Source organism: Agelaius tricolor, unplaced genomic scaffold (genome assembly GCF_023055355.1).
Source record: "Agelaius tricolor isolate 1412-34295 unplaced genomic scaffold, bAgeTri1.0.p SCAF_6, whole genome shotgun sequence".
NCBI lineage: Eukaryota > Metazoa > Chordata > Aves > Passeriformes > Icteridae > Agelaius > Agelaius tricolor.
The window spans coordinates 53,381,696-53,399,427 of NW_027269266.1; the positions used below are offsets into that span (position 1 = coordinate 53,381,696).

The 17,732-nt window shown below is 37.5% G+C and overlaps 1 protein-coding gene across 2 annotated transcripts in view; it reads left to right on the top strand.

Annotated features, from left to right (window-relative positions):
• Nucleotides 1–17,732, top strand: part of ITGA9 (integrin subunit alpha 9) — a 237,138-nt gene that overhangs the window by 166,038 nt on the left and 53,368 nt on the right. For both annotated transcript variants that reach the window (XM_071429849.1, XM_071429848.1), the window contains exons 22-23: nt 488–596; nt 4,708–4,815. In XM_071429849.1, coding sequence (XP_071285950.1) covers nt 488–596; nt 4,708–4,815 — 217 coding nt within the window. The remainder of the gene's footprint in view (nt 1–487; nt 597–4,707; nt 4,816–17,732) is intronic.

The window sequence follows — 17,732 nt, forward strand, 5'->3', positions numbered from 1 at the left end:
AATAAAGGTAGTAAAACTTAGGTAATTAACTGTTTATTCCTGAAATGCTATGTAAATGTTAAATAAAATTGAAATGTTACTTTAGTGAATATGCAACTTAAAGTATTCCTCTTAGATACTATTTCTTCAGAATAACTTGGTAGTGCAATGATTTCCCATGTTAATCCAAGCTACGGGACTTGAGCAAATCAGCCATGCCAGGGGACTCCAAAAAGGAGGATTTGTGATAGGAAAGGAGAAAAAAGGATGAATAATTAAAAGACATCTGATTCATTGGTGGGATTTTAGCCCATGTCAGTTGAGATGCTGCTTGTGTAGTCTAACTATGTTGCCAAAAGCAAATCAAATCACAAAAAATAGATTAACGTAAAATGGTCCCATAGAATTTCACATGACTAGAAAGGAAGGGGTGCAATTCAGCTAGACACAAATATATTTCATTTTGGTCACAAATTCAGCTTACTAAATTTGTATCTTGGTCTTACAGAGAAGTCTTCCCTACTTCATTTTTCTACGGTGATTCTGTGGCAGCTTCCAACTTTGTTCAGTTGGAAAACCATGAATGCCTTTTCCAGTCTCTCAACTTCACACTGCAGGTAAAACTCATCCTTATTTTGACTGCTTTCCTGATTGACAGCACATTCTTGTTTTGTATCTATTTTATTCTGAGTATGGTACGGGCTTTTGTGCATGATTTTCCTTCACAGTCATGGACAGAATGGAAGCTTTGGACAAGGTTTATAAAGAAGACCCTCTTGTTGAGTTATGAGGTTCAGAAAGGACTCCCTTGCTTTCTAAACTTCTTCTCAGAGACGAATCTAGGTGCAACTGGATCCAGTCCTGGCCTGAACTGGGTCAGTTTTTATCTGAAGGTTATATAGGTGTACTCGCTCATACCAACAACTGTGGGGAAATCTCTTTTGCTCAAGGAGAAACCTTGAGAGACATCGCCACTCAAGGGAAGAATCTCCAGACTCTCTTCTGGAAGTGGTGTGTTAGAAATCCATGCTGATAAAAAATGGGACTGAGCTTTTATAGTATAAACTGATCAACTGTCACTCATGTGTTTCTAGGCTAGCTGTGCCAGCTCAGCAGCTTTAGACTAGTTATCTGTACTATCACTTGTTGATTCCTTTATCAGGAACATTGCCTGTCACATCCTCACTGGTACCAGTTTTTGTCAGGAAATGCTTTCTGAATGCTTAAATTTGGGATTGATGAGTCAATGTCTGTTGGTAGTCCCTGCTTTTCAGAGACAGGGCAACTGAGAGGCATTTTAAAAGATTTTATTCCCTTATCAGTCTTATTGAAGGGTGAGACATAAGAGATGTAAAACTCAACGTCATTATATCAGAAGCCAACCTATTTCCTGGTTAGAATACCTTATAAATGTTCTTCAGCCTATTAGCTTTTGCCACACAATGCTGCTAATACTTCTAACACCAATCACCTATATTTTCACCCCATGTGGTCCTGCTACAATGCATCTTTCATAGTTCCAGTTCTCTAAAATATCTGATCTTTTTGCAAGGCCATATTTTGAAACTTGTTGAAACTTCTGTCTAGTTCAATCTCTCTCTCAACAATCTCATCTCTATTCCATGGCCTGCCTAAGTCAGCACACCTTATCTCAATGTTTGCATACAGAGGTACAAGACTGTGTGAGCTTTCGGTCAGGTTTTGAGATTCCCTTACAAATCCATTTCTCACAAGCCTCAGCAGTCTTTAACACTAAAGTCAGCATGACTACCCTTCTCCATCCATCATGGGTAACTTTCACAAATAGGATTTAGTTGGAGCTGTTTTACCCCCATTCAGGTAGAGCATCCCGCTACAATGCTGTACAATGCATTCTTGACTAGATACCGTATTTACAGCCTGCAGGGATGGCATATGTCCTTTATCTGAATATATTATGACAGGAATTGCAAACATGGCATCTCACTTCCATAGGGAAAAAAGCTCCTACTGTTTGTTTCTCTTTCACCTTTTTTCACATGCTGGGTAAAGAGCCCTAGTTGTTCAAGTGCCACATCTTGGATGAAGCCACAGGTTAAAAGTGGAGGAGTAATTCTTTTAGTGGCATGGTCATTGAACAAAGGAGTGAGCAGCCTTTATCCAAGAGAACAAATACACATCTGTGCTAGGGATTCAGGCTTGCTAAATGCCCCAACATGAAAATATTTATAACACTACTGATTACACTATAGGGAAGAGATAAGGACACTAAATGTGGTAATTACATATCCTCTGAACACAGAGAGACATGGTTCTCCCAAGAAAATCCTGGGAAGCTGTGTAGAAGCTGTGGGAAACTTAGACAAAAGAATTAAAACAATTATTATCTCTCTTTCTGTAACCATTGTTTATAGATATGGTAGTCCAAAATGTGCTATTCATAGTTCACCAATGGTGTGAGGTGTTTCTACTTTGAGACCAATCAAGTATCACCTTAGCAAGTCACATTATAAAAAGACCCACTATTTTCCTTAAATGCTTTTGCCTTCTGATCTACCTGAAGACTGGAGCCTTCTTTCCATCCCTGACTCAACAGTGTCATCACAAAGACACGTATGAGAAGCTTTCAATAAATACCTCATAGCATCTTAGCATTATTCAAGTGTTACTTATATATTATACTTCACAAGGCAGTTAGATGGGTTCCTGATGTGGCAAAATATATGAATGGATTATTATAAGAAACTCTTGTGATGTGGCCAACATTAACTGGCGTTGTGTTTCACTGGTGTAACTGCATCTATTACAAGCCCTACAAATCCTTTTTGACCGCTAGATGGGACTAGGGAATGATAAGCCATGCAGAGGTAGGTTCATTTATTGTGAAAAATAGTGTTTTGTCTTTTTTCTTTCTGTTTTCCTAGGCTGAAAACTCAGCTTACAACAAATAACGTCTGCCTCCATGGACAGATTGCGATCCATAGCAATTAAGCCCCCACTGCATACAGTGCCCTTAGCTATTTATTGAAGGACTGAAAGGAGTATTTCAGGACATAAAAGCTTTTGTGAACCAGGCTATTAATTCTTGTGATTCTGGTTTCCTTCTTGGGGGTTTGTAGGTCTTCTTCCTTTCCTCCTCCTCATACGTAGTGATTGGTTAATGCAGATGAAGAATGGATGCACTGATGCTTTAACTTGATAAATATTTTCAGTAAAGCAAAGTGATAACAGGGAAGGGAGAGAGAATCTATGTGTTGGCAGTGCCACCATTTGTCCTACCAAATGCTCTTGTCTCTCATGCACACACTTAGCAGTTGCAATAGTAATATTTTTTCCATACAGAAGTTGAAAATTATACCATAACAAGTCACACATCTGCTCTCCAATAATGGGGTAAATGTTATAACTGTGTGTATCAGAGAGAAATGTAGTTCACAATAGGCAAAGGATTGTTTGTATCACTCTTTGCTTAATTATTTCCTGCCAAATATTTAACTCTTCCAGATGGAGAAAAATAATAGTTCCTTAACCAAGAGATGAGTTACAAAAATATGGGTCTTTATAGCAGTTTATATGTGTGAAAATCTCTAATAGATCAAATATGAACAAGGAAACAGAAAATGCCTTTTCTGCAATAAATCATATCTGATCTTAGTGAGATAAAGTTTTTAAAATGTCTAACACGAAACACTATATTTGTATTTCATGCAGCATTTATCATACTGCATTCTAATGGGATTTCTCCCCCTGCCTGGAGCCTCAGGGCCTTTGTGAGGAGGATTTGGCATTGCAAACCAGTTCTGTTTATCAGTCAGGCATTTCTTCAAATATAAACAGTGTTTGAAGAATGAAAACCTATTGGTTTTAATATTTGTACTTTTCACAATTAACCACTGCATGATACATCTTTTCACAGTAGTATCTCATTGTGGATAAATATTTTAATGGGTTTCATGTTTTTACTTTAATGTTTTTTAATGCATTTATATTTGTGTTGTTAGAAAGAACCAGAAAATATTTTTCCTAATTAAAAAAACATAGATACAAATGAAAACTTACTTTAATTGAATTTTTTCCATGGATTATTTCCATTCAGTAAAACTCCATAAATTTTAGAATTTTCACTGGATACATTTCAGTGAAGGATGGGAAACTCTTTGAGCTTTTGTTGAAATTTTGGGGGCCAGGGAGTGATAGAAAGTTAATATTTTCCACTAAAAGTGTAATTTATTGAAAATGCCAGAACTTGAATGGAAGTTGTTCACATGCATTTCCTGGCAACTCATTCAGAAAACCCACAGTCCAGTAGTCACAGTAATTGTTTGGCTTCTGCTCTGTAAGGAAAACACATGCAGAATATCGTGCAGTGGTTAACAGATGGAAATGAGAATGTTAACTGAGACAGTAATATTTCTTATAGCCTTCAAGATTTTATTACCAAAACATTCAGTGTACTAGCAGTGTCTCTGTATATAAAATATACTGTTTGTATTGATGGCTAATAATTATCCTGCAAAACTGCTTCTCCTTTGATATGTGAGCTGTGCCTGAAGACTGTTAGGTAAGCTAATCCTTTGACTTCATTCTGACACTTGAAAAAGAAGTCTTAGTCTGAAGACATTGAAAAACCTGCAAAGTGCTTGTATTTCTTCAAATTTACCTGTACTCCCAGCTCTGAATCTACAGTAGTTTCCCATTTATGAGAAGTCAAGTATGTAATTTTATTTGTATTAATTTTTTCTCTTACAGATTTATAATGCTGGACCAAGCACTCTTCCTGGAGCTTTTCTTGATATTTCAATTCCAAACCGCCTCTCTGCCACTGGAGCCGAAATATTTCACATTCAACAGATGATGGTATGTTACAATGTACTCTGAGCCCAGAGAGGCACTGAGAACTACTGATGACTAAAACAAAAGAAGTCCACCAAAACTCAGTGAATCAGTTGCTTTTTAAGACAATCAAATGTTCTTTGCATCTGTGGCCAGATTGTAAGTAGCTGAACCCCTCCAGCTACTGGCTGTTCTCCCCCAGCTAGGGCAAAGACAGCTAGTTGTATGTTCCTGGTTTCCTACAATGCCGTGTAAAACTAGGTCAGGCTGATGCTGAAGGAAATATAGAGAACACTTCCACAAGTCACACCTACAAAGAAGATTGTCTCTTAATCAGTTCTCTCTGACTGAGGTAGGATTAAATGGTGTATGTAATATCGGTAGGATGCTTTATCAAGCTGACTCAGATTCCCTGGGGTTTTTTCTGTGGTTATCAGCTAGGTCTGAATACGTTATATGTACCTATTTTGCTATAGTCCGTGTTATAATTTGCTCTTTTTGAGTGTTCTTTTAACAAATGTAAATAATAGAGAAAGATCTTGCAACACAATGCTTTTCAAAAGATAATTTTGTGTCAATTTCAAAGAAATTCAACATAAACTGTGGTAGACAAATTCTTAGATTTCATTTCTAATATTTATTTATTTATTTCAAAACCTTTGTTAGACCACTAAAATACCATCATTTGCACTGTGGTGGCCAAAAGATGGATACCTTTTTACTGAGGTAAATTTATTACTGAAATTCAGAGTAATCTGCCTTTGTGAAATGAAACCAGCATTTGGGGATTATTGAAAGGAAGTATTATACTTTCATGTTGTTGGTTACTTTTCTAGCCTTTTAGCTGAAAAGTATTACCTATTATGTAGGAAACTGTGTCACTGAGGATGTGTAAATATAGATCTGAAAGATCTTTCTAAGCAGGTTTCCAAGATTTTTGCTGTTGGAAGGTATGAGATAAATATAGATATGGCTTACAGATGGGCAGTAAAGACAGAATGACTGAGAAACATGTGGGAATATTGTATGAAACAGTAGTAGTGCATAGATGGAGTCAATTTGCCAACCACACTTAATTAGTTCTCCAGCATATGTATCATTTTCTGCAGCATTGCTTTTTAATGTTTATTTAGTCCAGCTTTGTATACAGAAGATCACCTTTCCTTTGACACATTGCCTGTCAAAGTATCATGACCTGTTTCCTTGTTTGTTCCCTGGTCTCTGTGTGCTGTAGGAGAGGTTATGTTCACAGCAGACACAGAGAGGTGGAAGTCTTCCTAATGGATTTTATCTCCCCAAATGTCGGTATCTTCTCTAAAATCAGTCACTCTATAAAGGAGGTCCCAGCTGAGTGGTGTGGTCTTGAGCACTGTGGTAATAAATGCTAGCAGGGTTTGTATTGCTTTTCCCCAACAACAGGTTGCATTGCTCTGCACATTATTTTACTGAATTGTACTTTGAAATTTGTTTTTGTAGAAATGTTAAACTGCTGTTAAAGGACCTCTTTGCAGGTAGTAGGCAAGTATGTTTTTATGAGAGATGTCTGCCTCACACACTGGCATTCCAGTAATTTTGAGTATTGATTTGGGGTACATGGTCAGTAGAATTCTCCTATGTGACTTTCTAAATACCTCTAGCAGGTTAATAAATGTGAGCCAAGAAAATCCTGTCTGGGACAGTGGTTATCCTTGCCTTACAGATACATAATTGGAACACCAAAAGGTTTGCTTGACTTCACACAGGAAATTTGTGTCGGAGCCAGGCACTGAACCAATGTATCCCAAATCTTACTAGAACCAATGTATCCCAAGTCTTATTGTTGTAACAGAGAAGGCATCCCACTCTCTTTCCTACTGCTCTCTCCCAGTGAGTTTTTATTGACTGGAAAGGGAACTAAAATAATGGAGTTTTTCAACTTTTCATAGAATAGATCTAATTAAACAAGGAAACCTAAAAGGAAATGAACTTTAGAAAATAGTTTACAACAGCTGTTTCTCCAAGACAGTTTTTGTAAGCATAATCATTAAATATTTCAAGGCTTTGCTTATTTTGCTTATTCCCAGAATCTAGACTTCAATAAAGATATTAAGGTAATAGAATCCTTTCAGACAGTGCAGATGTTTTTGTCATTATTTTCTCTATACCTATAATCTAGCCGTTCTAGCTGTCAGTGTTGACAAAACTTTGAGAATAGCTGTCATTAATACAGAGGATTAGGAATTGTCATTTATCTGTAAAATACACTGTTGATACAGAACTGGGGATTTGATGACATAATGGTTTTTATCTTAAAGCTTTTTTTTTTTCTATTGTCATTCTCTGATACACAATAAGGCAGTGAAATTTTTGAGTCAAAATGCATAGTTAAAGCACTAGAGTTTGTCTCACACATAAACTACACAAGATAGTTTCAGGAGTAAACTCTCTCATATTGTGTTGATTGAACTAGTCTTTCAGGCACAAAAATTAATAGCAAGAAGACAGTCACATATGGCTCACTGGAACAGTCTGTATCTCTGGGAGGTGTTAATAGGAAGTATTATCTGCTGGTCTTAGAGGAAATGACAGCCCTCATGCTTCCTATGTTCCTGCCATTCTGAGCTTTTGGCTTTATTCCAGAAACTGTTTTAACATTTTGTTCGAGACAAATTCAGATCATGGAGATGTTTTGACACTTGTAGTTCTGCCTTAGAGATGTTCAGATGCAATTCAAGGGCTATTGGGAGTAGCACTTCAGTTTTTGCAGCACTTCCCCCAACAGAGCCCCCAATATACAAAGGGAATGAATCAACAATAAAAGCCAGAAATAAACAAAAAAATGGATAATTGTAAGAAAACTAGGGGAAAAAAAACCCTAAAACAATTGAACTTCCTCCCTATTAATTTTTAATGAATAGAAGATACTAGAAATTTTCAAATTTAGCTAGGAAATTTCACCTCTGGCATTGGTTTTACATAGTAAATACATTCTGCAGTGGTAAATGATATTTCAGAAACACTTAAGTCAAATTAGCACCTGTTTGTTTGTTTTTATGAATTTTTGTATTTGCTTTCTTGCAAAGGTTAAAAACATAATAAATTAAATACCTCAGCTTGTTAGTAAAAGTGTTGTGATAGTGTAGATGATGACATAGAAGAGCTTCACACAAGAAGAGAAGGTAGTCCTAACATAAAGGTGTATTCTCCACTCTTCAAGCCATTGGTTATCTATTCTTCCAGGAAGAAAACCAGTGCTCATTATATTTGTGTATGTTTTTGGTTTTGAACTGAAAGATCAGTAATTTCCTTTGTGTATCCAGCTAGGGATACACAAGGGCAAGGGAAGCACTACCAGACCTTGGCTGGCAGCCAAGGAGCTGCTTTCTAGGATTGTCAAGAAGATTTTCACAATGGGAGTTCCTACTAAATTAACCACGGTATTTCCTGAAGCTGTTCATAACTTAATGATGTGTCCAAGATTATTCTTGTGCTGGCTTTATGGAACTGGATCAGATTCTTGCCTTCTGGTTTATTTTCTGTTCATTGAAGGTAAATACAATTATGAGGAATTAACAGCTGCAAACCAAATTTGTCTATTTGAACTGGATGGTCCTCTTCCCTCCTCTGGAGGGACTAAGTAGAGCCTGTTTGTCGAATCAGTATCAAGAATATAAAAAAAACATATTATCACCATCACTGAGATAAGAATCTTGTTGGAAAGTAAGATTCATATGTTGCAAGACAGTCTCTTCAGAAAGAGTTTTCAATCTAGGCAATGATGTAAAAGGAAATTTGAAAGTAAGAGGGAAAGAAATACTGTTCTCAGTTTTTTGACAATCTCCCTCCTTGCCTGTAACTCTTGATGTCTAAATCTAGTAATGATTGTTTTAGTAATTGCTAGTAATAGAATATATTTAAATTACTATGTTCTCTTACTCTAACAATTAATGAAGAGAGGCACAGAAGCAACTCTGAAGAAGCACTTGCCAGTGTCCACTGATAATACAGAAACCATCTAGTTTCCCTGATTTTCCCTAGGCTTCTAAACTGAGATCTTGAGAATTATTTACAGAGAAGGAAAAAGGGGTTGAACTTCAGTCTTGTGACTCCTGACCCCTTAAATGGACAACCTTTCAACCAATCAACCTTAAATGGGCCGGTTAGCCCAGGCCACTAGTTCCTGGTCCAACCCTTCCCATCACTTCTTGTTTAGGGAGCAAAATAAAAAGTCCTTCTTTTGCAAGGACAAAGAGGAGTCTTCCAGTTGTCCTATTATGTTTGTCATATTCACTTCACACTTCTTTCTACACAGGTGAGATCTGGATTGTGCCTTTATGATAGCTGGATATCAGTAAGATTTTTAAAAAGTAAAGAAAAACGGAATTAATTAATGGAAGAATTTAAGAGAATTCCTTTTACAGGTTTACCTTTTAAATTGATTGATCTCTTCCCATGAATGTTGAAAGAAAAAAGTAAAATAAATTGACATTTGACAGAAAGATTGTACAGGAACGTTTTGCACTTACAGCAAAAGTAAGTGTTAATCATTCTGCATGTACTCTCTTCATTTCAATGACTTACACACACACTGGCATACACATATTTTGGCACCATATTTAAAAACATAGCTAGATTACTGGAGGAAATTACTCATTCCAGGGAATATACTCTACAGAAATTTGTACAGAAAATTGTACAGGTACTTTCTGACCTTCCTGCCTCTTTCACTTTAATTGCTTTTTAAATGACTGTTCGAAAACATTTTTGCTTAGGCAGTTGGAGGTGTTCCCTGCCCCACCCCCAGTGTAGAGTACCTTAGTGATATCAGCTGAATCTGGCTTTGCCTAGGAGGCCTGTTTCTTGCAGGAGAAACTAGTGCATCTTCCACATCCAGGATGGCTGTGAGGAGGGGCAGAAGCACACACTGTGGTCCAGTATGGCACAGTTGCCTTTAGACAGGAGCAGGGAGGAGGACCGTGAAGCAGCTCAGAAAGAGTTCCTAATGTCAGTATAATGAACTGAAGAGGAACTTCGCTGTCTTTTAAGTTTCCATTGTTATACAGAAAAGGCTGCCCAGGTGTCCTGATCTAGGAAAAATTTAGGAGAAAACCTCAAAAGGGGTTCCTCTAGAAAGCAAATTCAAGTGGCCCCTCCCCCAAAATATTTCCTTGGAGAGAAGTTTATTTAACAGGCAAAGCACTCACCAGCACAAAAAATGAACAATATTAAACAATAAAACCTCTTGCCAATCTGAAGAGATGACAAACTCAGAAAGTCCTTTTCATGGGTTGCAGCTCAGCTCACTCAGTCTGTTATCAGTTCCTCCGGCACTAGGAAATGCCGTGGCCCAGGCCACCACCCTGTGGTGGGCCACAGGTGTGAGCTGCTGGTGCTCTTCTGGGTTTTCAATCAGAAGGTTTAAACAGTTCCAAGAAAAAGAAAACCCACAGTCCAGGAAACTTCTCTGCCTCAGCCAGCTAAAAACTAACTAAAGAGCAAGGAGAGCTCTCTCCCACTGTCTGTCTGCAGATAACAAAGTTCAGGAGAAGGATGTGGGGGAACAAGTGCAGTTTCTGATAACAAACTCCATGCTTCTTCTCACCCCTCCTTCATTCTCAGAACCAGTCCTAAAGGTGCAAAACCTATTTCTGGCTGACAGACTAATGGGGATACAAGCATCATAAAGTCACCTCAGGACACCAGCCATAAAACTAAGATTTTTTCTGAATTATGACCTTAAAATAAATCTAAAAAATCCCAGCATTTTTGCCATCTGCATCATAATACAAGAGCTGTGCCTTGGTCAGAGCTCACAGCATTTCCAGTGGTTCAAAATAATCTTTTCGTGCATTGCTGAATGCATCCTTGAAGATGGAGCAAAACTTCTTAATGTCGAAGAAAGATTGCTGTGACTTCCTAGTTGGGATCTTTAGGTGAAACCAGATTTGAACAAATTCTCAGCCATTTCCCAGTTGTTTTGACCAAATCTTCTGTATATGAAAGTGCTATGGTATTTGTATAAGCAGTGGATTTCTTTTGAAAATTCTTAAGAGGATGTTCTTGGGAAGGCACTTTGAATGTAAAAAAATAATTGTCTTTCAGTAAAGTCTAATAATATAGAAATCAAGGCCATTTAAACATGGGAAAAAAACGCTGTCATCCATATATTAAATCAGGCCACAGCAACACAATATTGTTGTCCAATTGTGGCCTGCTCATTATTAGCTTCTAAACTATAGTAAAATTTGTCAAATAAGCTAGGTATTGAAATTTTACAACACTGTCCCCCCACAAAAAATCATGGCCTTTCAAATGAGTGGCAGTTTGATTGATGTTTTTGGTCAGCCGAAACTGTTGCTACTTTGTGAATAGCCCATAGCTCCTATTTTTTTTGCTGAATATGTGAATTCCAATTTTGAAAAAGATGGTTTATTTGCGTTTTGATAAAAAGAAATTTCAGACAAAGAACGATGTGAAATAGAATGGATATATAAATAATCTGTTATGAGAATGATGAAGGAAGCAGGAAGTTTGGCAGATTATCGTGAGTAATCATGTAGTAATCAGGAGTTTTGCTGTGGTGTGGAAAAATATATATATAGTTGGTTTTTTTGTAAGCTTCCTAGCTAGAGAAGGAAGCTCCTCCTGTTGAATGAAAAGAAAGTCTACAATTTTTAATTTTTTTTTTCTTATTTTGAAGGAGTTAGTGTAAGAATTCACCATTTTTCCATTGGTAAAGCTGGAAGGAAAGAAGAAGGAAATTCAGATAGTAACTGCTTGGTAAATTCTTTTAAAACACAGTCCTGTTTTAAATTCTGACTCTTAGACTAGCTTTTCTCTTCTCTAACTAATGTGCAAGATTTGTGGTGTAAATGAAGGAAGCAAAAGAACAAGGAAGTATTTAAAACAATGGTATCTATGTAAATGTGGTGACAGAAGGGTTTTCCTCCCTGTTCACGTATCAGAGTGAAAATAAGCATCTTGTATTGGATTCCTCTCCTGGCTTTGAAAGTACATCATTCCAGTCTTCTGCAAGGTATCAGATGGTATCAAAAGTATCAATAAACCATTTCTTGGAGGAAATTCTGAGGATGTCTTAGAAACAAATGACAGTTGCTGCTTAACTTAATATATCTCCTCCACCCCTCAAGAGGGTTTTTTGAATGAAAATTACCCATTTAATCTTCAGTTGTCTACAACAGATAAGGAAAATCATCCCCTTGAAAGTCCTACCTTTTCTCCACTGCTTCTAAAGAGAGTTTAGGTCTTAGACACCTTTCTGACACATTCAAACATCTGCTTTAGTGAAACAAAACACACGAGTTGTTTGAACCCTACAGGGAATGTACTTACCTGCACAGTCTTCAGAGCTCCTCATCCTAACATCAACACAGCCCATAGGGAAAGTCCAATGATCAGGTAAAGAACAAACATGGCCTTATTTGTGTCTAATACAGAAAAGGATGTACTATATAGACAGATAGAACCTAGCTGAAGGAACATCAAATGCCAAGTCATCTCAGGGGCTTTTAAAATACAGACATACCCTGAGAATTATATATTGCCTCATATGTTGGTAAAGCATTTCACAGTTCGTCATAGGGAGAGGAAAAGCACTTCTGAGTGACCCTTTCTTGGGTTTCATCTGCTAGAGGCCAATATATAGGGAGCACATGAATGTTAGTGGTAAGCTGATTTTTGTGTAAGGTGGTGGTCATTCATTCCTAGGCCTGAATCTTCTGAGGACCTCAGGGTTAAATCATACCAAGTGGTCAGTTTTTCTTCTTACTGTGTACATGTGGCATGTACAGCTCTGTCTAGGAAGGAATCTACTGTCTTGTAAGTCAGGAACTTTATATGAGAAGATCTTTGCTTCTGTCACAAAACTGGGTAGGAATCACTAGTTCTTGAGAGCAGTACTTCTGGGAATTTTTGCTAAGTATGTGCAAATTGGCTACAGGGACAAGACCAGGCCAATGTTGCAAGAATCATGCTTATCAAATCTGATTATTTATTTAAGCCATATATTAAGTGCATCAGAAAAACATCTAAAGGTGTTCCAATCAGCATGATTTATGCCAAATATGCATCTGGTGCATTCTCCTGTTGTCTAGAGGAGCAGAAGCGAGAGCTATGGTTTCCTCCCCCTCTAAGCTGATTTAATGCTTTAGCATCTCCACTTTGTTTCCACTTGCCTCTTCTCATGGCCTTGTAAGGCTGCTTATTGGATCTGTGGACTAATGGTTTTCTGTGCCATCATTGCTATTTTTAGTTGAAATCTTTCAAGAGTTGGGTAAACTGGGTTAATTTTTTAAATTATTTACTGGTTTTTCAGTGGTTCTTTAAATTTATTACCAGAATCAACAAGACTGCTCTGATTCAAACGTATTTCATTATCTGTGAATATTAAACATTCTTGGCATATGGTGCAAGTACTCAGATAACATATTTACATAACTTATTTGTCTACTGTTGAGTCTGACCTTGTCTGGAATTTCTTGTCAGTTCCCTTTTTTTCTCAGTGTGACATGTTAGATTAACCCTGTTTATCAATTATTTGTTCACTTAATAAAGGGTGAATCAGTATCTTTGAATCAGAATACTTGCATACATTTTTCCCATAATACTAGGATGAATGTGCTATGGTTAGCAACAAAGACAGACAAACACATCTGTTATTTATTTTTCAAGTTTGAAAACTTGAACCATTGCTTAGTTATTAATACATAAATAAATCAGTTTTAAAAAAATACAGAAAAAAATATGTAAAAACTCTCTGCCAGACCACAGCCAAACTCTTAGTCCTTTGGAGTCGGTATAGCCCAGGGATGATGAGAAAGGCATCCATTACAGAGTTGAACAATGCTAAAAATTTTGTGAAATGACTGGCCTATGTTCTGACCTTGACCATGTCTTCTGGAAGTAAAATTGCTGTTCAAAATATCTTGTGTCTCATGATGTTTTCCCTAAACTTGCCCACACACTTTTTCTGAGGCTGGATGTGGGTTTTGTTTTATCACATGCACTCACGTCTGGATTCCACCTTCCACCTTGCTTTGTATCAGCTTAGTTCTACGGACTTCCAGGCTCTCCTCCACAACTATTGATGATTTAGCTGAAGAGGGGAATTCCAGACTTACTGGAAGAGCTTGGAAACCTTAAGTTTTAATATCATAATGAATTCTTTTGCATTAGTGGAAATCTAGTGTTGCTAGTATTAGGAATGAGCTGAAGATATATATTTGCTCGCACATTTATTTTGTAAAATGTCAGTCAATAAATACAGGAATAGCCCTTGGCATCATATATACAGCAGTGCAACAGGGAGATTGTACATAATGCTTTGTTGGAAGCAACAGCCAGTTTTCCTCCTGTTTTTCTGTCTCATTCTTCCAAGAGACTCCTATCACTTGCACATACTTTACCCCACATCAGCTGATAATATCCACTTGGTCCTCAACATTTGGTGCTTGGTCCTCAGCTGTCCTGTTCAGCCCATTTTGAAATTGTATTTGATTTCCTTCTCCCAGGCTGACACCATGTGCTGGATACAAGGCCCTGAAAAAATGGGAGGTCTTGCCTTTGATGCACGTTAATGGGTTGAGGATAAATCTAGAAGGGGCCACTGGCTTTCAGTTTACCTGTGAAGTTTATGCTACAGGTACTGTGGCCTAAACTCTTAAACTGTTTGCTAAAAGTTTGCTAAACTGCAGCAATTTCTGAAAGGCCCCGAATGCTTGCTAGAAATTGCCATGTTCTGAGAGTAGCTGCAGATGGGCAGAGATGATGCTGCAAGTACCCTGAAGGTGGGAAACAGAGATGATAGTAGAACAGGAATGTGCTGAGGCAGCAGCTATATTATTTCTCCTAGAAACTCCAACCACTCCCAGGTGACTTGGCTTCATGGGCAGCTCTTGGTTATTCTCTGTGTTTCCGGGAAAATGTGTGGTGTTTTTCCCCCTTGCACTAGTACTTCCTTCTTGGAGCTGCAAACCAGGCCCAAGTATTCTCATAAATCTCTACACCATGCAGTGAAAGTCAGAGATGATGATCCCTATGTATGCAATAAATTCAACATGCTATTCTCATACAGCCCTATTAAAAAACCTGCAGGCTTTTTAGGCTGTGATGTGTGTGGAGTGTACATGATATGTTTTACATCAGCTGTTACACTCTGAAATGTCCTCCTGCCACTTTTTCTCAAGAGTGATGTAATCTTACACGATGAAAAACCACTTCTACTTTATGGGTTTGCCTCTGCTCAACCTATAAAGTAGCACGAAAAAAGTAATTCAGATTCAAATATTCAGAATACATTAAAGTCATCCTGCAGTAATTTCTTTCCTGTTGTAGATAGAGCATTTTAAATGCATGAAATAATGTGCATGCTTTCCTGGTGGTTGTATCTTTGCTCTGAGAAATTTAGTGGTTTGTGCTGACAACAAAAAGTTGACAGAGTAACCCATTGTACAGGTGGTCCTATTTAAATGTCTCTCAAGCATGTTCATAGGATTTTCACGGGGAGGGCAATTTACAGTAAATTAACAAAGCTAGAGACTAACTTATCTCTGAATGAGTGTGTGATCATTTATAGAATCATAACATGACAGAATGGTGTGGGTAGAGGCAGTATAAGGGATTTTCTGCTGTTCTGCATAATGACAGATTAATAATATTATTAGCCTTTGCAGAGTTATGGTGACATGTAGTGGCCTGTTCTGCAAGGTGCCATGACAAGTCTGTGTAGTAAAAATGTTCTGGCTTGTATCTTCTTACATTTATGCATGTTACATGTATATGCACACATGTTGAATACAATAGGAGACTACACATATATATACACACACATATGCATATACATATACACACACACACATACACATACACACACACACACACATTACACATACACACACACACACACATACATACACACACACACATATACACATATACACACACACATATACACATACACACACACACACACACACACACACACACACACATATACACATATACACACACACATACACATACACACACACACACACACACATATACACATACACACGCACACACACACACACACACATATATATTCTGGAATGAGTAATGATTTTCAGTCCCTCAGATTTTGGATAGCCACTAAAAACTGTCTGAAAGATCATGATTTTCAAGCGCCACAGATGTCTAAGTGAGGCACCTGACAATAATGTGTTGTTATTGAGAAATGTTGAAGGCTATTCTGACATCCAGTGGTGTCCAAGAATGCACGTGATATCTGAGTACGGGCTGTGCTACTGCATTAATCACTCTGATATTCCGCAGTGAGAATATCAGAATAATATTTTTAACATTTCTTTACACTGGGGCTGAGCAGTTTGACAAAAGTTCCTTTGAAATTGAGGTAAAAACTAGAAAAAACATGATGTGTGTATTGATGTTAAGTATTTTTCAGCCTAAGACAAGACATTGCTAGAGAATGGGAACATCCCAACCATAGTAAAAAGAAATGACTGTCGGTAAAAACTTCTGTGGGAAGATTTTACTTTTGCTCTTGATGTTGGTTTGCCTCATGTGAAGGTTGAAGACATTCAAGATAGTGAAAGCATGCTTCATTCAAGTAATGAAAATGACAAATAAATAATATATATATCAAATCTGTGGGAAAATATTTTATAAAATGTTTGGATTTTCATGAGACAACCAGCCCCTTACAAATTTTTCTGTTTAGAATTGGAATTCTGAAAATGTAATTTCTTTGCAAAAAATTTTTTAAAATTAGAAATGTTTTCCAGGAGTTGAAGGCTAGGATCAGTAATTAGTAATACTTCTGTGTTACAAAAATTTTACACTGTTACCACAAAAAAACTCATGATATGTGTGGTAGTCTAGACTGTATGTGATGACATAGACCACTGAATATAGAGAAGAAGAAAGAGTATAAAATAATTTAAGGTCTTTTAAGTTAGACTTTTTTTCCTGCAATGTAAAACTGTTCAGTGAAATCTGCTAGGTCAGCCATTAATTTGTGGCTGCAGCACATTCAGACCACAGGACCAGACTCAGAGCAGGTTAGAAAAATGTGTAATATGAGCATAGGTGCTGAAGATGCTATGCAGTTAGCCTGGTTTACCTTTTTTTTGGCCTGCTTTATGTGCTAACATGTACTTTGTCTACCTCTTCTGGGTACAGATTTTAGGTACACTTGCAATACAGATTTATCTGCAGGCACCAGACCAGTGCACCAGACTGCAAATTATTTTATTCAGGACTTAATAAGTAGTTTCTGGAAAACAGAATGAAACAACCTTCAGCAGAGACAGCTCCAACAAAGCTCCTTGGAAATCCCTTCTTGGAAGGCTGCAGGGCTACTTCTACTTGGTACCTCTCTTGGGAAAGGTTTTTATTTCCCGATCTGTAGTCGTAATGTAGGATTTAAGAGAGCCTGCCTTTTGTGCCTCTTGTTCCCTGCCCCAGTTTTTTGAGCAGTGCACATGTCTTTCAACATTCTATGCACCGCTCAAAAAAAATCTCTTCTGCTGTTTCTGTAAGATGTTGGATACCAGATCCTGGGAAGAGCACTCTGGTGGTAGTCTTTTTCTGTTTGTAGGCTGCTGAGAAATGGAGAAATGGAAATTTTCGAAAAGCTTTGGAATGCCAGGTACCCTGAAACTCCAAGTCTGATGAAGAGCCTGGCTTCCTTCCTACTGCATTTCAAAGACTTGTACAGTTCTTGCATCTATAAATAATAAACATTTGGCCAGAAATTTCCTTGTCTGTGTACCACAAGGTGGCAGGGATAGCACCATGTTTGAACAAGAAGAAAGTCTCAATGAGGCTCACAATACAAATCATTATTTGTATTTCAGAGATGCAGTTCAGTCTCAGCATAATGCAAACAGTTTTGTGCTAAGATTTTATTTAACTAGTTGTCTTTCTACAGATGAATATGTAAT